General features: G+C 45.7%; 1 protein-coding gene, 1 non-coding gene and 1 pseudogene across 2 annotated transcripts; 2 read left to right on the top strand and 1 right to left on the bottom strand.

Annotated features, from left to right (window-relative positions):
- Nucleotides 1-827: 827 nt before the first annotated feature.
- On the top strand, nucleotides 828-941 carry LOC132531998 (small nucleolar RNA SNORD89). The gene has a single exon (XR_009544261.1). It is a non-coding gene; the product is annotated as a small nucleolar RNA SNORD89 (small nucleolar RNA).
- Nucleotides 942-4,166: 3,225 nt separating this feature from the next.
- On the bottom strand, nucleotides 4,167-21,302 carry CNOT11 (CCR4-NOT transcription complex subunit 11). Its single transcript, XM_060169982.1, has 7 exons — nucleotides 20,347-21,302; nucleotides 15,198-15,362; nucleotides 11,412-11,564; nucleotides 7,370-7,572; nucleotides 6,000-6,202; nucleotides 4,567-4,663; nucleotides 4,167-4,490 (listed from the first exon to the last, which is right to left on the bottom strand). Exons 1-7 carry the CDS (start codon nucleotides 21,167-21,169, stop codon nucleotides 4,293-4,295), a joined length of 1,842 nt encoding a protein of 613 aa, XP_060025965.1. The 5' UTR covers nucleotides 21,170-21,302; the 3' UTR covers nucleotides 4,167-4,292.
- Nucleotides 17,739-18,347, top strand: LOC132531858 (frataxin, mitochondrial-like; annotated as a pseudogene).
- Nucleotides 21,303-21,640: the final 338 nt, after the last annotated feature.

The following is a 21,640-nucleotide window of genomic DNA, read 5'->3' on the forward strand; positions in this document are numbered from 1 at the left end:
AGGAAAATATGTCCTTGATTTTATACTGAGTAGACTGTTTGCTCTTTGTATTTTAACACACACAGTAGGGAAAGATGCTTTAATTCTTCCCAGTAGCCAATGAAGCTGACTTTTAAAAAGAATACTGTGACAGATCAAGGTAAATTGTTTTTGATGATTATGGAAGTGTGAGTTCTTAATCAGTGGCTGTCAGCTAGAGCTTTCCTTAATTCAGAAGTTTGAACCCTAAGTTATAAATAGAAGAGATTGGAAAAATTATAGTGCTCTTATTTCTAGAAACACAAGTCTTTAACAGCAGATAAAGAAATTAGCAAGAGAAGACAAAACTTCAGTACTTCGAAAGGAAAATGTTTCCTTTGATACGCTTTTCTTAGGTGGAAATAAACATGATAAAGGGTCAAATATTACTAGAATTTTTGCTGAAATAGAAACTTGATAAAATGCTGGGAATCTGGGGAATGTCAATGAAGAAAGATTAGTAAATGAGAGCTGTAGTTAAGGTTATATTATTTATGGCAGTAATCGATTTCCTTCTGACAGTTGTCATGAAGACCATTTCTTCACAAATAATGTAGAGACAGTATTTTTTCTTTTTAACTGAGAGCCTCAGGCAGCCTGTGGAGGAGGGCAGTGTACCCATGGATGTGAACACCCCGCAGGCTATTGTCTGCCATGCTGCTTCCGGGCTTCCCATCAGAAAGCCACGACGCCCAGAGGGGAGGCGTACACACAGCACCTGGAGCAGGTAATAGCTCTTTGCATGCTGTCCTTTTAGGGATGTTGAATCCGCAGGGCCTTTCCTGAAAGACTGCTCCCTCCCTGTAGTTACTGAGGAATGATGACACTAAAAGGCCGAATTGCAGTGTGTCCCTCAGCAGTTGGCTCTCTGTGGGCGCACGATGACAAAACCTCCTGAAGCGAACCTCTGGTCTGACCTCAGTAATGTCAGGGCAAGATTTCCAAGATAGGCCTTTCCAGCGAGCTCAGATATTTTTAAGAAAAGATAATCAGTGAACCTCGGGGCAACTTCAGGGCTTGAACATGCAGTAAGTACCTCTCTACATGCTTTAGGATATACTTGCTGAATCAAAGACTACTAGACTCATGAAAACAATAACAACAGTAATAGACCTTCAGGAACCGGGTATGTTTTTACTTGGACACAATACCCAGCGTACCCAGATTCCCCAGTAAGATGGCTTCGTTTGGCTGTTGTCTCCCTTTGAGCACATTAAAGTTGATGTGATCAGTGAGGGCTGAGGTTAAGTGAGCATGCAGATATCACTAACTAGAACCTGAGGTAATGACATGTTTTCGTCAGTTTCTTTGGGCTCACTGTAAGCCCTGCTTTGAGATTTACAGAGCACGGGACGTTGGCCTGAACCAGAGCTCGTCTTGTGTGGCGCACGCTGTGCTTCTGTGACGCAACAACCAGCCAGAAAAGCCACCTACGCTTTTCCCAGTTAATTTCGTTTTTGAAGTTTTAAAAACACTTATAAGCATTTCATTCATCAAAAATACTAGTACTTGTATTACTGGTTATGAAAGTGAAACGTCTACAGTGTCATCATCAGCCATGCAGCTAGAGATCTGCCCTTGTTCTAACAGCAAAGTATAAATATAAAATAAGTTGTAAATCAAAAAAAATATTTGCATTACATTTGTTTAAAATGAGTACAAGAAAAGTCAATCCATTCTTTTTGATGAGTTGTAGGCTTGTGTATTAAGGGCTAAAGAGGAACTTGGGACACTAGTACTTTCTGTTGGGCTGATTACAGTTACTGAATCCCAGGATTATGGAAGTCCTTTCCTCAAGGATTTTCCTCATAAGAACAGTAGTGACTGCATAAAAAGAAAAGACCAGGTACAAAAGGAAACTAGCAAAATCTCTTGGTACAGGGTGCAGGAATTTTAACAAGTATGTAAAAAGTTCTTCCCATGCGTTAATTTTCCATTTTAACCCTCAAAATATTTTAGGGATATCACCCTAATAGCATTTAAAATAGATGTGTGATCCACTGTTCACCACGGGAATGTGAATCATCACAAAATGCATAATACAGTAGTACACGCTACTTAAAATTTATGAAAGTATATCTGTATTCTATAAGAATAAAAATCGAGTGATACCATTTCCTTAAAGTTACTTAACGAAATAATACTGTTAAAGAGAGGTATTTGAAATAGTTAAATTTTAGGATTGCAAATGCTTTTTTGAACTTTCTACCCTAAGATGTCATCTTCTTAACAGGTCTCCTTGCCGTCTTCTTTTTAACAGGTAATTTGAAGATACTAAAGCTACAACAGATTGGAACTAAAAGTCCAGAGAATTCAAGGTGTGGTTTTTAAAAAACATGACAGTTAAACTGAACTCGTCTGATGACACTTAAAAGTTGACTGCAGTTTATTGAATCCCAGGATTACTGTTTCTCTTATTTCAGGTAAACTTTCTTCTACTTCTAAATGTTTAATGAAGAACTTTTTGCTGGTGCTTGCTGGTGCTGTAACTGTATCTTGACTGTTTTTTTTTTTACTGTTCTCTAAATATACTTACTATTCTTTGTAAGCTGTTTATTTAAAATAAATTTGAAAACCTTTCCTCTGTCAAGTAAACACCAGTACTGTAATCTGCAAACGATGCACAGTGGTCTGTCTTCCGTCTCAGGCCGCGTCTGCAGGTGTGCCACGGAAGCACACTTGCAGCGCCAATCCAGCGCGTGTAGCGCATCTGCGGTGGCTCGTGCACACCCCGGGGGCGGTGGCCCTGCTGAGCTGCTGGCGCGCCCTACCAGGTGAGGCTGGGCGGGGGGTGCTGTCTTCTAGTTTCAGCGCAGACTGTCAGCAGGTGTCCTTTTGCGCTCTGTGTAGTCCCACATGTCCGAAATGTTGTGCTTCTCGTTGGTGATTTCAGTTTGGAACGGACCCCAGGCACAGTGTTGTCGCCCTGGCTGCTGCTCCTGAGCGCTGGTGAGGTACCTCGCTGAGAAAACTCGCGTTAGGCAGCGACGTGCGTGCGTCCCGGGGCTGCCAGCCAGGAGGCTCAGCGTGACCAGGAATCGGCAGGGCCTGGAGCCTGAGGTTGGGAGGCTTGCGGCGAGGCGCGGTCGACACTTCGCCATTCCAGAGAGTATGTGAATAATGAACTGTTTCTTTGCCCAGTGGTAACATGCAAAACGGTGATGCCAGCCATTAGGTGTTGAGAGAAGTCAACTGTTGCCATCATTTAGATGTCTGAAGGTGCACCTGTTATATCAGTTTGGGTCCTTATTTCCTTGAAGCAAGTATATTTATAAATCACTACCCTTCGCAAGAATAACGAAGCTAAAATTTCTCATAAATCTAAGAGTACTGTTTTGCCAATATTACAAGGTGGGAATCTGTACTCATCTTAAAACCCCTCGGCTTGGTATCCTTTAACTTTTGCTAAGGAGGTGATTCCTGTTCCTATGAAGAATACGCTTTGAAAGTACCTCAGCAGATGGGGAATTTTTCATGATGTCTTTGAGTGAAAAATACATCAGATAATAGAGTTCATAGAAAACTTTAATGTAAGGCACTGCTGTCCAGAGTTAAATGAGGGGTTAAACAGCCCACAGGACGCCACGGGGAGGGCACAAAGCCCACTCGGTGAGCAGCCGTGCAGCACGGCCCCCGGTGCCGTCCTTCCTCCTGAAGTACCGACGCTCTTTTAGACTGTTAACAGGAGAGAAGGCCCAGAAAATAAGAATTCCCACGTCTGTAGGCAGCCCGCTGTTGTCTCTTAGGTCCCCATGACAAGAAAGGATAAGGTACATGGGTGTCCGAGGCTCACACTGCACCCTGTGAGAAGTTCAAGGGTCAGAATACCGTCATGTGATGATGACTCAAGACCTCAGGGGCAGTAAGGCAGGTTCTTGAGAGTGTCTTCAATTTACTCTCACTAAACACTTTCAACGTTGGAACCTCAGGAAAACGGTATTCTTGCCTTATCTGAAGCCCGTGACTTACATCTTAAGCAAAAACAGGCACCTTGCTCTTCAGCTGAAGACCTCATCTACTTTGTGCAGTGACTTCGTTTGGGATGACAGCCCCAATGGATAATCATCAGCGAGACACCTACAAGACACATTCGTCCAAGTTCTTACCAAAAATTCATCTAAAGAAAAAGTCATCCAGGAGAGCAAAACTTTGCTTTAAGTGGATAAACTGGTGTTTATACGCATTAAAGCCAAGCAATCACTCAGGGTCTGAACACTTTTAAAAATGAAAAGCACAGCATAGCTGAACGATGAACAGGTGGTCCCGACGAGCTATCACTTGGACATCTTGGTCTCAGAAGGTGTCTCCCCAGTGTCCAAGGTCTTCAACAACCGGAAGAGGCCTGCAGCTTCTCGTATCCTGCTGAACTCAATACAGAAGGCCTGCACTTCTATAAACAAGTCCTGCACGTTGATGATTTTGTTACGGATCAAGGACTGGAGAAAGACACACACGAGACGCACCAGACGATTCTGAAAAAGAAACTAATTTTAGTGTGAGTTTTCTGGGCAGGTATTTATAAAATTTACAAAAATTTCTCTTACTTACCTGCATATATTTATCTTTAATTTGTTCACAGGTAGAAATGCAATTTGATATATAAAGGTGAATAAATTCAGGAGGTAGATCAACAGCTGTAGTTAGTCTGTTTCATAAAGTTAGAAAGGGCTGTTAATTTTATTTGCTAATAACATTTTAAAACACCGTTCACCATAAAATCTAAAATTTCCTTTGGTCATTAGTGAAAAATTCTGATATATAATCTAGTTACCTAGTTTTAAAGAAGTTTATGCAAGTAAACCTCGGACCCCCCCCCCCACTGCCGCTAATAAGTGACACTTCCTTTTCTCAGGTCTACACTTAGCATTACACGTGCAATACACATTGAGCACCATGTCCCTGTGTGTTCCTGGCTGAATCAGAATTCATAGTTATCGTCCAAGCTCTAACAACCCGGGCAGTTATTCTGTCCACGTAAGTACCGCTTACTAACCTGATTACAGACAAGTGCTATGCAAGGAACGCATGTGAAGAAAGGCGTGGTAGTAACTGAACAGCACAGTGTATAACTAAGTGCTAACATGTGGCGTTTGCACAAAGAGTGATGTAAGTGAAAGACTCGGGAAAAGTCAACAGAGCAAATGACTTAAATGGAAACCCAAGGAGAGAAGTGGTGTCCTTCCAGCTAAGTGGATAATCTGAGTGAACTGTGGAATCGGGGACGGGCGTGGCACACTCAGGAGCTGGTGGGAAAGCCCTGGCTGGAAGGTAGCAAAAGGCACCTTGGTCTAGAGCCTTCAAGGGGCGGCTGGTGTTTTCCAAAGGATTCTGTGAAATGTTTTAAGGTGGGGTGGGCGGAGGGTAAAAGTAGGAATTTCATGCTCAGATAAAGGTGTGTGCTATGCTAACTATACAGTATGAATTTCCAAAAGTTTTCTAAACTTATTTGATTATAGAACTTTTTTCCACAAGGCTGAGGAACCCGTGCTCCAAGGAAACACCACCTGTGGGTGATGCACCATGATGGGGGTGGCGCACGCAGAGCAGACCCTGTCCTTGAAATTACTTCTGCACCACTGATAAAAAGGTGCGGGTATTCTCGGACTAAGTGCCTAACGGCTGGTTTAGACAGTAAGCGGGCACTTAGAGCATGGTCGGCCCAGAGGCCCCGAGCAGGAGGCAGCCCCCAAAGAGGAGTGAGTCTCAGTAACAGGGGACGGCCGAAGGCCTGGAGGAGAGCGCAGAAATGAAGCCGCAGGTCAGCAAGCGGCCAGCCGGTTTTGCCGGCACAGAAAGTTAAAGGTGACTACCTCGTGCTTCCCTCCCACAAATCTGCGCTCCTACACACACGCTTGGGATCCCTCGGCTTCCAGCCAGGCTTTTCCCACCAGCTGATTATAACTTCATTTTTCCCTTCTAATCATTTAATCCGGATCTATATACACACCCCTGTCCGCATTTGATCGCGCATAGAAACTTACCGGTTTACAACTTCCATTGAATGTAATGACATGTCCATATTGACCAGAACCGAAAAATACTCAGTGATCTGGCTTGACTGCATTAACTTCAGCAACATTTCTATAGCGACTAGAGGGTTGTTTTCCACTAGGTCAGGAAGCTTGGCTGGAGTGAGGCCAATATGATAAACAAGTTTGGGGTCCTTTTCCAACTCTCCAAGGAGCTAAATATAATCAAATTTTTAGAAAGAGAAAAACAGAGGTTCCTGAGTCAAATGAGGAATTGTCTTTCCTGCATGTGTACAAAAAAACAAAGTATTTTTATAAAGAAAAGTTATAAAATTATCTGCACTGAACCAACTTTATAAATGTCTTCCTTCAAATCCATGATCATCATTCTTTGATATTTTAAATGTCAGATACTAAAACCAGGCACCTTCACAACAGTTTATAAACGACACTAATGCATCCCGGGCATTAAACCAGAATCAGTATTGTTTGAATACTGTGTGGATTTTAACAATATCATCCTTAAGTCCTTTGTAGGTTTTTTTTCCATGTCATTTGTTAAAAATAATCTTACCGACTAGTTCTCCGAAAAAGCACAGATCACAGAGATCATCGGGGAACATCAGGAATCAAAGCCCCACCCAGCGCCGAGGGGAACAGATGCCTGAGGGGGGGACGGGCAGGGGGGAGGGGCTGTCTGCCCGGCACACTGCACACGCTCACTCAAATAGGTGTCCTCAAAGACAGTTTCTTCTGCCAAATTGGTACATTCTTAATGTTCTGTGCTCCTTGCCCTGTCTCCGTGTATGTACACATGCACTGTTGCATGATGGCCTGGTAAGCAAAATGAACTACGCTGGAAATGTAGCTCCTGGCAGGTTCTAATGTGAAAGTGTACCAACTGAAGAATAAAGCTCACCAACCGGAACCACCCACGGTGTTCTGTCTTTCCCCTGCGGGAAGCGTCACAGTTGGGTGCGGGGGCGCTATTCTGAATCCACCATTAACCAGCTGTGTGATGGGTGCTAGTTTACCTTCCTGGTTAAATGTTAATGATTCCGCTTACCCTCCTGGAGTCCTGTCCAGCTTAGTAACAATGTACATAAAGCGCCCGGCAGCGCAGAGCAGGAGTGCGCGCCATCCTACGCTCCAGAGTCAAACTCATCCCACACAAAAGTCGCTAGGTTTTCGGGCACCAGGCTTCGAGCCCCACCAGAGTGAAGTGAGCCGAGGGGGCGGGGGGGCAGAACAGAGCTTCAGAGCCACGCCTCCTGCTGCTGGCTCACGCTGCCAACATCACGTTACTGGTCATTTATCACTTTATGAAAAACGAAAACACCTGGTGAATTAAATACAGGAAAATGTTTACAATAAATCCATACCTGTGTCTGCTGAGGAGAAGATAAGGGGCTTTTGAAGGCTTTGGCCATTATTCGCTTGATCTCTACGCCAGTGCTGTTCTTCACACACATCGACTTGTCCCACTGAACCGCGTGGTCGGGCTCGGTTGGATTGAGCCAAGCCAGCTCATCCTCACACACGTGGAGCGGAGGTGGTGGACGGATAAACTCCGGCCGAAAATGGCCTGTAATCAAAGTAGCGTGTCTGACTGCTTCTGTCACTCGGCTGACCCCGCAACATGTGTGTATAAACCTCACAGATTCCGCTTAGTGAAGTGCAGTGACACCTCTTAATAAGGACAACACAGCAACACTCTGACTTGAAAATTAGAAGCAGAAAGGACATAAAGGCAGGGTTTTATTCAGAACACAAGAAACTGAAACACTGACATAACATTATGATGCCAGAGACCAAATCTATTTTGGGGGAGGAGAGGAAAACATTACCACCACCTGACAAGTCCTAGTTCAAGCATGATCACCACTCAATCGCAGAAGGACACAACTTACTCCATGGGTAAGTCTGGATGGGAAAAATAAAACACTAGTTGATCTCACTCATCCTATTCTCAGCACAATTTTATTCAGAGACCATATGATGTGTACTGGTTTTGTTTTTGCATCTTATAACCCTGAAGTAGCAAATTATGTGGAGATGAAATGGTAGGGGAAAGGTACGGTTGACTATTGACATGCTCAAATGAATCTGGACTTTCATAAACCCCTAAATTCACAAATGCTGTATCATTTTCTTAAAACAGTAAAAATACAACAGAACAGTGAAGTCACTCAATTTAATACCTCAACTATTTTACAAAACAAGATTGATCCCTAAGTTACAAACCCACTAAAAGAAATGCTGTCTGGGACTTCTCAGCAAATTTCACCCCTCACTTTGGTTCCCACGTAGGGTCTAAGATGGCTAACTAACTCCTCATGGACCGAGCCCCGGCCAAATTTGAGATTACTAGGTCCCCCGGTTTACTGAAAATGTCTGTGTCTGGCTAAGAATCATCCCTTTGTCTTAAACTACACCATCTCTTCACATATATCGCCAGAACTAGCACCTGAATCTCTGCAGCCCATTTACAAAAAGAAAGTTTTTAACGTTTCACGAGAAGTTATACCTATGTGATAAAGAGAAAGTTCCCATGAGGCAAGGATGCCTGGTGTTCAGCTAGACTCAGACCTAATATCTGATTGACTTGCTTCTTACACACCTTTCCAGTGGCCCATTCAAGCCAGAGATGTGCCCGAGCAAGTATTAAATACCACCCATCTGTGCCTTGGACCTTCCCACACACTGTGACTAGCTGAGCCTTATTTATTCCAAAGACCTACTGTAGATGGCATTAAAAGTCACAGTGTAAGTTTTAAACTCAAGGTGACACTATAGTCTGGAGAACATGTTCTTATCCCTAAGCAGAAAGCATGCCTTCATCACTAAAACCACACAGAATCGTATAAAACCAAAAAATGCAGGACTCCCTGGTGGCACAGTGGTTAAGAATCCGCCTGCCAATGCAGGGGACACAGGTTCAAGCCCTGGTCTGGGAAGATCCCACATGCCGTGGGGCAACTGAGGCTGCATGCCTAGAGCCCGTGCTCCGCAACAAGAGAAGCCACTGCAATAAGTGCATGCACTGCAACGAAGAGTAGCCCCCGCTCACCGCAACGAGAAAGCCCGCGCGCAGCAACAAAGACCCAACACAGCCAAAAATAAATAAATTAATTTTTAAAAAATGCTCTATTATTTCAAGTTCAATAGGAGTTTTCTTTGAATTAAGAGCTATAAGATAAGTAAAACTTCAATGGAAAATGATAAGATTAATGAAGTATAAAACAAAAAGGTAATAAACTACAAAAATAAACTCATTTCAGTAAAATCAGAGAATTTATATCCTTAGATATGCTGATGATAGGTATGTAATAAAAAATACTTGGGATTTTTTTGGCTGTATCATATAGCATGTGGGATCTTAGTTCCCTGACCAGGGATGGAACCTGCACCCCCTGCAGTGGAAGCATGGCATCCTAACCACTGGACCACCAGGGAATTCCCAAAACCTTGGTATTTTTATTAAAAAAGAAACTAACTTTTTTTTTGAAGTTTTGAAAATTTATTTTTGGCTGCATTGGGTCTTTGTTGACGTGCAGGCTTTCTCTAGTTGTTGTGAGCAGGGGCTACTCTTCGTTGCTGTGCACGGGCTTCTCATTGCGGTGGCTTCTCTTGCTATGGAGCACAGGCTCTAGGCGTGTGGGCTCAGTAGTTGTGACTCATGGGCTCTAGGGCGCAGGTTCAGTAGTTGTTGCGCACGGGCTTAGTTGCTCCGCGGCATGTGGGATCTTTCCAGACCAGGGCTTGAACCCGTGTCCCCCTGCACTGGCAGGCGGATTCTTAACCACTGCGCCACCAGGGAAGCCCAAGAAACTAACTTTTATTGAGCATCTCTACTATGTTCCAGACACTATACTAGGAAGTTTCTCACTAAATTCATGTTTAACATTCTCTGACATAAATCCTACCAATGTTTTCTTAGGTCATTCTCCCAGGCAATAGAAATAAAAGCAAAAATAAACAAATAGGACCTAATCAAACTTACAAGCTTTTATACAGCAAAGGAAACCATAAACAAAATGAAAAGACAACCTACAGACTGGGAAAAAACATATGCAAATGGTAAGACCAACAAGGGTTTAATTTCCAAAACATACAAACAGCTCATACAACTCAACAACAGAAAAAAACAACCCAATCAAAAAATGAGCAGACCTAAAGAGACATTTCTTCAAAGAAGACACACAGATCACCAACAGGCACATGAAAAGATGCTCATCATTGCTCATCATTAGAGAAATGCAGATCAAATTAAAACTTCAGTGAGATACCACCACACACCAGTCAGAATGGCCATCATTAAAAAATCTACAAATAACATGCTGGAGAGGGTGTGGAGAAAAGAGAACCCTCCTACATTATGGACGGGAATGTAAATTGGTTCAGCCACTATAGAAAACAGTATGGAGGTTCCAAAGTTACCTTCTGATCCAGCAATCCCACTCCTGTGCATATATCCAAACTCTAAGTCAAAAAGATACATGCACCCCTATGTTCACAGCAGCACTATTGACAATAGGCAAGACATGGAAACAACCTAAAGGTCCATCACCAGATGAAACGATAAAGAAGATGTGGTATATTTATACAATGGAATATTATTAGGCCATAAAAAAGAATGAAATAATGCCATTTGCAGCAATATGGATTCACCTAGAGATTATCATACTATGTGAAGTCAGACAGAGAAAGACAAATATCATATGATATCACTTATACGTGGAGTCTAAAATGTGACACACATGAACTTATCCATGAAACAGAAACAGACTCACAGACATAGAGGACAGACTTGTGGTTGCCAAGGGGAAGAGGGGATTGGGGAGGGATGGATTGGGAGTTTGGGATTAGCAGATGCAAACTATTATATAGAGAATGGATAAACAACAAGGTCCTACTGTATAGCACAGAGAACTGTATTTAATATCCTGTAATAAACCAAAATGGAAAAGAATATGAAAAAGAATGTACATATATGTATATATATCCGTATAACCGAATCACTCTGCTGTGCAGCAGAAATTAACACAACACTGTAAATCAACTGTACTTCAATAAAATAAATTTTTAAAAATTCACATTTAAGGGCTTCCCTGGTGGCGCAGTGGTTGACAGTCCGCCTGCCGATGCAGGGGACACAGGTTCGTGCCCCGGTCCAGGAGGGTCCCACATGCCGCGGAGCGGCTGGGCCCGTGAGCCATGGCCGCTAAGCCTGCGCGTCCGGAGCCTGTGCTCCGCAATGGGAGAGGCCACAGCAGTGAGAGGCCCGCGTACCGCACACACACACACACACAAAAAATTCACGTTTAAGTATCAACGAAAACAACATGATGTTTCAGAAAACCAGAAAGTCTCAGGGGGACGCTGATAACATAAAACCAAGAATACAAAATTAGATATACCTACTTTCAATAGGTGGCTTTGGTCCACTGACTAAAGCTTCCGTGATCTGAGAGGCAACGGAGCTGTCAAATCCAGAATTAGAAGAATCCGGGTCTGGGTCGCTGAGAATGCTAGGGAAGCTGGCCTTACTTTGAGTTGGCAATTCAGACTGGCGTTCTGAAATAGATTAAAATAGGAAACACTTCAAAACTGAGGGCACCACAAGGAGAGTGAAAAGAGAAGCTACTAAATGGAGAAAGTGATCTACAACACATAAACAAAGGGCCAGATTCAGGATAGATTATCAATTTTAAAAAATAGGAAAAAATGGGCTAATGACTTCCAACAAGTGTTTTATTTTTAAAAAGCCTGAGGCTTCCCTGGTGGAACGGTGGTTACGAATCCGCCTGTCAATGCAGGGGACATGGGTTCGATCCCTGGCCCAGGAAGATCCCACATGCCGCGAAGCAACTAAGCCCGTGTGCCACAACTACTGAGCCTGTGCTCTACAGCCTGTGCTCTGCAACAAGAAAAGCCACGACAATGAGAAGCCCGCGCACTGCAAGCAAGAGTAGCCCCCGCTCGATGCAACTAGAGAAAGCCCATGTGCAGCAACGAAGACCCAACACAGCCAAAAATAAAAACAAATAAATAAATATTTTTTAAAAAGCTTGTATGGCCAATAAACATCTGAAAAGATATTCAATCCCATTAGGAACCAGGGGAAAATCTGTTAAAACGAGATACTATTGCACACACACTGTAGTTATAACTGCCCCTTGTGGTTACTGATGTTTAACTTGTCTGCTTGTTTTCTTAAAGTTAGGAAAATGCAACTGCATCATCCATAAGTACACCTTTGGTCCCTGGATCCCACTGTAAAGACATCTGAATTTCAGGCCAGCCTCCGTACAGATGATCTGTGTGGCTAGCTCCAGAGAAGATAGGTGTACTTCCCTTTTTTTCTTAAGCACTTGTGAAAATGATTAAGACATCTTCAGTCTGGGCAGAGGACAGCAAACAGCTCTAGGGGACAGCCAGCTTAGCCACTGTGCCAAGCCTCTCAATCCTAAATCTAGTCATATATTCCTTTCTGAGCTTGACGTACTTTATAAATTTATTTTATTTATTTATTGTTGGCTGTGTTGGGTCTTTGTTGCTGTGCCCAGGTTTTCCCTAGTTGCAGCGAGCGGGGGCTACTCTTCATTGTGGTGCGTGGGCTTCTCATTGTGGTGGCTTCTCTTGTTGTGGAGTTGTGGAGCGTGGGTTCAGTAGTTGTGGCACACAGGCTCTAGAGCACAGGCTCAGTAGTTGTGGCGCACGGGCTTAATTGCTCTGCGGCATGTGGGATCTTCCCAGACCAGGGCTTGAACCTGTGTCCCCTACATTGGCAGGCGGATTCTTAACCACTGCACCACCAGGGAAGTCCCTGAGCTTGATGTACTTTAAAATTTTCTCATGGGCTGATTCAAGTCATCACAAGTTGAAAAGGAAATTAGATTTGATTCTTACTTTATTGAATACAAAGCTAGAAACCTCAGAATATACGTCACTTCTAAAGGTAAGGTGACTGAAATTGCCCATCACCTCGGCAACCAGTTTTCATAGTGTCTTTGGTTAAGAAAATAATTATTTTATTTCTGTTAATAGATTGCATCTGGCAGTAGTAGCTAACAAGTACTTTTGTGTACCTTCAATCTTAAAAGTCTGAAAAAGAGTTCTCTTAGTTTCAGAAAATAACCATTGTTATATTGTTAATATTTAGTACTTTAAAAATAAGGTTCAGGGCTTCCCTGGTGGCGCAGTGGTTGAGAATCTACCTGCCGATGCAGGGGACACGGGTTCAAGCCCTGGTCTGGGAAGATCCCACATGCCGCGGAGCAGCTGGGCCCGTGAGCCACAATTACAGAGCCTGCGCGTCTGGAGCCTGTGCTCCGCAACAAGAGAGGCCGTGATAGTGAGAGGCCCGCGCACTGCGATGAAGAGGGGCCCCCGCTTGCCACAACTAGAGAAAGCCCTCGCACAGAAACGAAGACCCAACACAGCCAAAAATAAATAAATAAATAAATAACAAAATACTTAGAAAAAAATAATAATAAGGTTCAGGGCTTCCTTGCTGGCACAGTGGTTGGGGATCCACCTGCCAATGCAGGGGACACGGGTTCGAGCCCTGGTCTGGGAGGATCCCACGTGCCGCAGAGAAACTAAGCCCGTGCGCCACAACTGCTAAGCCTGCGCTCTGGAGCCCGCGAGCCACAACTACTAAGCCCGCGTGCCACAACTACTGAAGCCTGCGCGCCTGAAGCCTGTGCTCTGCAATAGGAGAAGCCACTGCAGTGAGAAGCCCGCACACCGCAACCAAGAGTAGCCCCTGCTCGCCGCAACGAGAGAAAGCCTGCGCACAGCAACGAAGACACAGTGCAGCCAAAAATTTAAAAAATAAATTAATTAAATTAAAATAAATAAATAAATAAGGTTCAGAATGCCCCAAGGAAAGAGAAGATTAGATGTCACCTTATACAAGATGCCAAATGTCACAGGGCATGAAGTCTAAGGATGAGGCACTATCAAATTAACCCTGCAGCTCACTTAATCACGAGGTCAAGGGTTCACAAATCTGGCTACAGATTATAATTTCCCTAATGAATTGCTCTCAGGTGATGAGACCCATGCATCTGCACTTCTGCTTAGAGCAGGTTAGCAAAAGCTGCTCTTTATCCTTACACGGAGAGGCTCTCCCTGACCACCCTGTTCAAGGTCTCCTTATTTTCTATCACTACAGGAGTTTGCTTCAAGACCACCCATTCATCTGCTTATACGTGTAACAGAAGGTGCCCAAATAATCTTGAAACAGAAGAACAGGGTGGAGGTCTCACACCTCTCAATTTCACAAAAGCTACTGTATGACTTGGATTAGTGTCCTGCTCCCCTGCAAATAAAACCCTTTTTATTTGGGGAAAAAAAGCCACCCTAATCAAAAGGGTGGTACTAGAATAAGGACAAATAGACCGGGCTTCCCTGGTGGCGCAGTGGTTAAGAATCTGCCTGCCAATGCAGGGGACACGGGTTTGAGTCGTGGTCCGGGAAGATCCCACATGCCGCAGAGCAACTAAGCCTGTGCTCTAGAGCCGGCGAGCCACAACTACTGAGCCCACATGCCACAACTACTGAAGCCCGCATGCCTAGAGCCCATGCTCCGCAATGAAGAGAAGCCACCGCAATGAGAAGCCCACACACTGCAACGAAGAGTAGCCCCCGCTGGCCGCAACCAGAGAAAGCCCGCGTGCAGCAACCAAGACCCAACGCAGCCAAAAATATAAATAAATAAAAATTAAAAACAAAAGACAAACAGACCAATGACGTGGAATACAGAGCCCAGAAATAAACCTTCCCATATATATATTCAAATGATTTTCAATAAAGGCGCCAAGACGACACTGTTTCAGCTATTCTGGGTCCCTTGAGATTCCATATGAATTTTCTATTTCTGCAAAACACATTGTTGGGATTTTGATAAGAATTGCATTGAATTTGTAGATCGCTTTGAGTAGAAGTGACATCAGGAAAATTTTAAACGGACCAAGTTTTACTCAGCATTCTTCTTAAACTGGAAAAGCAATCAATTCAAGTGAAAACTCAAAAGGAAATTTATATTCCATAATAGCAAGGATCCAGTACTGAAGCTATGTTTTTCACAGAAAATACTAACTTTTTAGTACAGTTACAAAGACCTTCATTTAAATGGAGTACCTCAAGAAAAAAGGCCTAATGCTAGCACACAAAGATGCCTGAAGCGGGATCCCTCCTTACCGGCCAGGGCTAGCTGAAGCCCGCTAATGTCCACAGACTGGCCCATGTTTCCGACGTCCATCAAGGCAATCTGTCGCGGTGTCTTTTTGAAGAGTTCCCGTGGAGGGGCCAGCATCAGCTGGGAAAGGAAAAACTTCTCTGGCGGAGTTATAGGAGGCAAAAATCCTGTAAACAAAAGAACGTACAGCAGTTTCTCTAACGGTTATTTTTAAAAATTATCTTGAGTCTGGTAAAATTAGCATTTGCTACTTGTCACCTCAACTCATGTACCTTTAAAGACAAACTTACAATTGAAGATTCATTTAACCAAATAGATACATTCATCAAAATGTAATTAAATAGTGTCCCTGAGAAGGACTGGTTCCAGGACACCCTGCGTATACTAAAATCCAAGGATGCTTGGGTCCCTTATACAAAATGGTGTAGTATTTGCATGTACCCTACACACATCCTCCCTTATACTTCAAATAATCTCTAGATTAACTGTATGTCAACTGAAATTCTATGATTTGTGGCAACGAAACTTAAGGTTTTTGTAACTATTAACTTTGTTTTGGGGGATTCTCTGGAAGTGGTTAGGACCCGGCGCTCTCACTGCTGGGGCCCGGGTTTGATCCCTGGTGGTAGGGGAACTAAGATCCCGCGAGCCGCACAGCACCACCAAAACAAAACAAAACAAAAAAATCAACTTTGTTTTCTAACATGCTTCAATTCCTGCAAAGGCTGAAGCTTACATATGCAGACAAAAACAACAACAAAAAAAGCTACAATGCTCAGAAATGCTTTTCTTCTCTACTGCTACCAGCAACTGTGTAAAAGTTAAAGAGACAAGGAAGCAATCACTAGCTCCGCAAATACACTTCACACACCTGTTTCAGTCCACAGCACGGCTACAATTCCCAGAGTGCTGGACATTGATGCTTCCCTTTCATCCCAGAGCCGCCCGCTTACCCGGCGGCGGCCATCCTACCACAGCACCGCACTGTGGCCAGACCCTGTTCCAGCTCCCAGCTGGGACTCCTACCCACTCACCGCCCACAGTCCACACGCCCACTTACCAATGAGTTATATTTCTAGGTACAAATCTGCTCACAGATTTTTAATTCTGTTTACACAGAATTAACCCCAAACTTCTGCACCATTCATAAGACCTTCCTAACGTGGTCCTGACCCACTTTCCTAATCCCATCTCCTGACCCCCCTCCAATCCATGTGTTCTACACTCCTGTTGCATAAAATCTCTCACTTTCTCTGACTCCTGATTTCAAAACAACCAATACACGCAGCTCTTTAAGAATACGTGACAGGGCCACACCCTTCTCTCCCCACCATCTCTAATCAATATCCAGCAAAAACATCACCCCCTCTCAAAGTTCCTCCAGCTACACAGCTGTAGTTCCTGTGCTACGAGGTGCTGTGCATGTGACATCTAGTACGGCCCTTAACCACACTGGGTTACAATCAGGTTTATGTCTCTTCAACCAGACTGCAGCTTCTTGAGTGCAAGGAAGCCATCCTACTTACTTCCAGATATATTCTCAACGTTGGCTCTGCAGCAGAATCATCCGAAAAACTTTCAAAACATATACCCATTAGATGCTCCCCTTGACGCACAGTATAATAAGCCTTGACACTGACATTCCCTGTTGTATATTTAAGCACCACCCCTACCTAGTGACGATAGTAATGTATAAAGCTTATTGTAAATACTTTTGTTTCTCATAATTATCTGCAATTTTCAGACACGGAAATTGAGGCAGAGAGAGGCAAAATAACCAATCCGTGGATTTCCCTGGCAAATCTGTTTACAATGCAGTCTATGGCCTACATCTAGGTTTAAACTCATCGCATTCAAGAGTGACATTATGTAAGTTATGGTTCCTTTGCCTAACCCATCCTACAGAATTCAAAGGGCTCTCCGACCCAAATCCCACACTGCCCCATCCATCTCGGTGCTGGGTTTCAACACACACACACACACACACACACACACACACACACACACACACACACACACACACACACACACACACACACGCACGTACACGTTGCAGCGACTTTCTCAGCATTCTCAAACTTCCTGAAAACCAGGTTCAGTACCTGTACCCTAAAGACATCTCATGGAATGCACAGGTTGCCCCTCTTAGGTAAGGGCAGTGCAGGAAATCCACGAGAAGATGCTTTAGATCCAGAGGAGTTGCCAGCAGGAACCATGACCAGCTTAAACATAGACGCCCTCCCCTGCAAGAAGTTCTCCGGCCTGACCTCAAAATCTGCTGCCTTTACCTTCTGGCTCCCTGAATAGCAGTCCCTGCCTTAAGGGGTCACTCGCCTGTTTCCTCACTGCTTAAGGACTGTAAGATCAAACTGTTTCCCACCTGTCACCACCTGCTCCGCCCCCTACCGCTGTCCTCCTCCAAGTCTTCCAGGTACCCTTATCACTCATCACCATCTCCTCTGTGCCCTTCTCCTCTCCTGGCTTCAGGTCTTCTCCCAAAATCAAGTCTCAGAAAGCATCTCTTGAGTTTAAAAAACAAACAGATGTGGATGCTGGAGCACCACGCAGCTGCCAGCCTCTGCTCCGCTCGGCACCCCTGGGCTATGTCCAGGCCCACGCCGGGGCCCCACGGCCCACGAAGGACGCCCAGCTCTACAGCTGCCAGGGCCTGCACAGGCAGCCAGCCCCAGTCTGAGCCTCTGCTGCCTCAACTAGATCCTGAATGTCAAAAAGCAGGGCGTCTGCTTGATGAATCTGAGGACAATGGGTACTCTGGGTGACGCTGGCCATCTGGACGAGGAGACGCTGGATTCCTTAGCAGAGTTTTCTCAAGACCTTGCAGACAAACCTTACACACTTGAAGGCTATGATGCCTCCTTTGGGAATATGGTGTTTTAACAATTAAACTGGGTGGAGATCTAGGAACGTACGTGGTCAACAAGCAGACCCCAAACAAGCAAATCTAGTTATCTTCACCATCCAGTGGCCCCAAGCGTTACGACTGGACTGGGAGAAACGGGGTGTACTCCCACGACGGTGTGTCCCTCCACGAGCTGCTGGCCACAGAGCTGACTCAAGCCTTAAAAACCAAACTGGACTCATGTTCCCTGGCCTACTCTGGAAAAGGCACTTGCTGCCCAGCCGAATGCTGAAGACATAAAAAGCGCTAAAGCCAAGACCCCAGCTTCGCTCTGCAGCTGAATGGCTAGTCTTCTCCATTCCTGCTTTTGAGGACAGTTGCATTATGTGTACGGCTCTGTGAAAAGACCGTGTCGCCTCCCTCCCTGCCTGTGAGTTCAGATTTTTAATTTCCACAGGTTTCTTTGCATTTGTTGTCTGACTTCCTCCCTCACGTGACAGCCCTTATCTTTTGTAATGTCTGTATGCCCATACCTTTAATATATAACCTCACAACAAAGAAAAAGAAGAGGACAAATTCCAGGAGGAGAAATGAATTGGCTTCACCATTCATTCTTTGAAAGACTTACTACAAAAACTGCACGAAGAGCGGCTGGCCAACCTTGCCATCCTGTCTCAAAATGAGACTCATTAAAGGGAAGCCTAAAACGTTCCTACTCCTCTTGAAAGTGTAAACACTTCTAAGCCCTTTAGTATTGAAGCATCAGTGGCAACTCAGGAATTCTCAAACCGAAGACCATTTTCTCTTTGTGCTTTGTGACTGCCAGGGTGTGGCCCGCATGGGGTGACACAGGGAGATGTGGTGCTGTGTCTTCCATATGTCCATATATAGGTACACACACATTTACATGTGTGTGTACATATATATTTTTTTAATTTAAGGGTCAGTATAGAATAAGCTATTGCAATACTGGTCTGAGGATGCAAAAAAATCTCCCAAAAGCCACCTCTGTACGCTCATGGATATAGTACAATAAATGAGGTCATGGAGCTGAGAGGTGCTTGGTAAACTGTGAAAGGCCACATAAATGAAAAGATGTTGGTGTTAATGAAAGGAACCCCGGTCTTACACTTGGCCCAGCCCAAAAGTAGTTGTCTGTGTCTGGGCAAGTTTCTCGAACTCTCTGGACCTCTGTTTCCCCGTGTTAACAGAGAGGGTTAAACTGGATAGAATTTAGTCGATTCCCAATTTAGACAATTAGTGGTCCCGTCAGGCAACTTATCAGGCCAGCTTTAATTCCCTCTAGTAGAGGAGATGACAGTGAACAGTTTTTTTAAAACTATAGAGTAAGTATATGGTTTTGGGTTTTGCTCTACTTGAATTTCAGTTGAATTCAGGTTCAAATAATCATCCTTTATTGTGCCATTACCGTGCTAAGCCTGGGCTGTAGGCTGAATGTTAAAGTGTTGATCCTAACCCCCAATCACAGCCCTCGTAAGTGTGATTAGTGCCCTGGGAAGAGAGACCCCAGAGGGATCCCTCATCCCTTTCACCATGTGAGGACACAGTGTGAAGACAGCTGTCTATGAACCAGGAAGCAGGCCTTCACCAGACGCCCAGTCTGCTGGGGCCTTGACCTTGGACTTCCCAGCCTCCAGAACGATGAGAAATAAATTTCTGTTTATAAGCCAAACAAACACACAGAAATAGCAAAAGAGGCCTCGCATCCAACCCAGTGATCTCACTAAAGGTGCACGAGCATGCATTTTACATAATGTGCAGCAGTCTTGCGTCTTCCAGTCTAGGCCGTGAATTGAGACTACTTTCTATCCTCTGCCCCCATAGCGTTAACCAAGGACACCTAACAGCAAGAAGGCGGCTGTAAAGTCCTGAAACGCTGCTGAATATGCATTTCCGCTCAACAAGTATTCGGGTTCTGAACGACTTCTCGGTGACTCCTGAGACTTAAAGCCGGGGTGTAGGAGGGCAGATCCTGTGTGACATTACTTACAACTACACACACCTCAGACGCGCGTGACGAGCACGAACTGCATCATGAGGCACTAAAGCGTCAAGCCCAACACTAAGCGGCACGGTTTCACGGCCCGTACTGTTGGGAGGAGTAATTTTCGGTGCCGTGAAGCTGCCACTTGTCCCTACTCGGTGGAGGGGGTGCGGAAGGGATTTCAAAAGGACACAATCCATTTCACGTGTGGGTGAAGGCCCAGCAGCTGCCGAATCTCACCCTCCGCGCCGCACAGCGGGCTCCCGGCGGGAGGACCCGGGCTTACCTGAGAGCGGCGGCCGGTCGGGCTCCTGGCCGCCGCGGGCGGGCGGCGCGGGGTTAAGCAGGTGCGCGAAGCTGGCGGCGAAGGGGTTGGCGGCGAGCGGCTCGGTGCGGTACATCTCCCAGAGCAGGTAGAGCGCCGTGAGGCGCTGCGCCGCGCTGGGCAGAAGGTCCGGCTGCTGCAGCAGCATGACGAGCACAGAGCCCAGGCGGAAGTGGTCGGCCTTGCTGAAGTAGTGGTGGAAGGCGGTGGACAGGCCCTCGAAGGTGCTGCCGCCGCCCGCCTCCTCCGAGATGATGCTCAGCAGGCTCGAAAGCTCCTTCGGGGTCAGGCTCATCCTGCACGCGGGGCCCCCCGGGCCTCCACAACCCGGCCCGGGGCCACCCGCTCCGCCTCTGCCGCCGCCGGAGCCGGAGCCTCCTGGCCCGCTCCTAGACACCGACCCCGCCGCTTCCCGGGCCCTCCTTTGCTCCGCGGCGGTAAGAAAACGGCCACACGCCGCGCTCGCCCCGCCGCCGGGCATCAACCTCGCTCGCCAGTCCTGTTTCCGGGCCGGAGGGGCCCTGGCACCGGCTCGCTCCGTCCCCGCGGCCGTAAAGCGCGCTGTGGCACGACAGCGTCGCAAACAAAACCCGCCGGGAAGCCAGCCGCCCGCAGAGGAGAGTGTGGCGCGGACCCAGAGCGAGGCTTCTGGAGCCGGGCCAGGGAGAGGATCCCGAGACGCCGAGTGGGCGGAGCGAAAAGCCGGAAATGGGGGTGGGGCCTGTGGGGGAACTGCGGAAGTCTCGCGGTGCCACAGCACCACGCTGTGGTGCAGTCTGCGCATGGGCGAGCTACGTCCGCCCCCAGAGGCACCCCGAGGGTTGTACCAGGCAAAGAAGGTCCCAAGAAATTTGGGTGACGTTATTGTCTGGAAACATGCATCTTATAATCTGAAAAGTTGCGGGCTTCCCTAGTGACACAGTGGTTAGGAATCTGCCTGCTAAGGCAGGGGACATGGGTTCGCGCCCTGGTCCGAGAAGATACCTTATGCTGTGGATCAGCTAAGCCCACGTGCCACAACTACTGAGCCTGCGCTCTAGAGCCCGCGAGCCACAACTATTGAGCCCAAGCGCGACAATGAAGACCCAATGCAGCAAAAAAAAATAAAACTGAAGTTTTCTTAATATAACACACCTGGCTGTTCATGGTGAAACCTTTTTTAGTGCTAATAGCTATGAAGACCACGCATTTCTCATTACCAAAGTTAATTTCCAGTCTTACACTCCTATTTGAGGAAATGGAATCATACGCACAC

The sequence above is a fragment of the Lagenorhynchus albirostris genome, chromosome 13, assembly GCF_949774975.1.
Source record: "Lagenorhynchus albirostris chromosome 13, mLagAlb1.1, whole genome shotgun sequence".
In the NCBI taxonomy this organism is placed as follows: Eukaryota; Metazoa; Chordata; class Mammalia; order Artiodactyla; family Delphinidae; genus Lagenorhynchus; species Lagenorhynchus albirostris.

Coding starts and splice junctions, on each gene's coding strand:
- CNOT11 (XM_060169982.1), bottom strand. CDS start 21,169: ATGCGCAGACTGCACCACAGCGTGGTGCTGTGGCACCGCGAGACTTCC. Junction 7,573..11,411: donor ACCAAAGCCACCTATTGAAA/GTAGGTATATCT, acceptor CTTTGATTACAG/GCCATTTTCGGCCGGAGTTT. Junction 6,203..7,369: donor CTTCTCCTCAGCAGACACAG/GTATGGATTTAT, acceptor GATTATATTTAG/CTCCTTGGAGAGTTGGAAAA.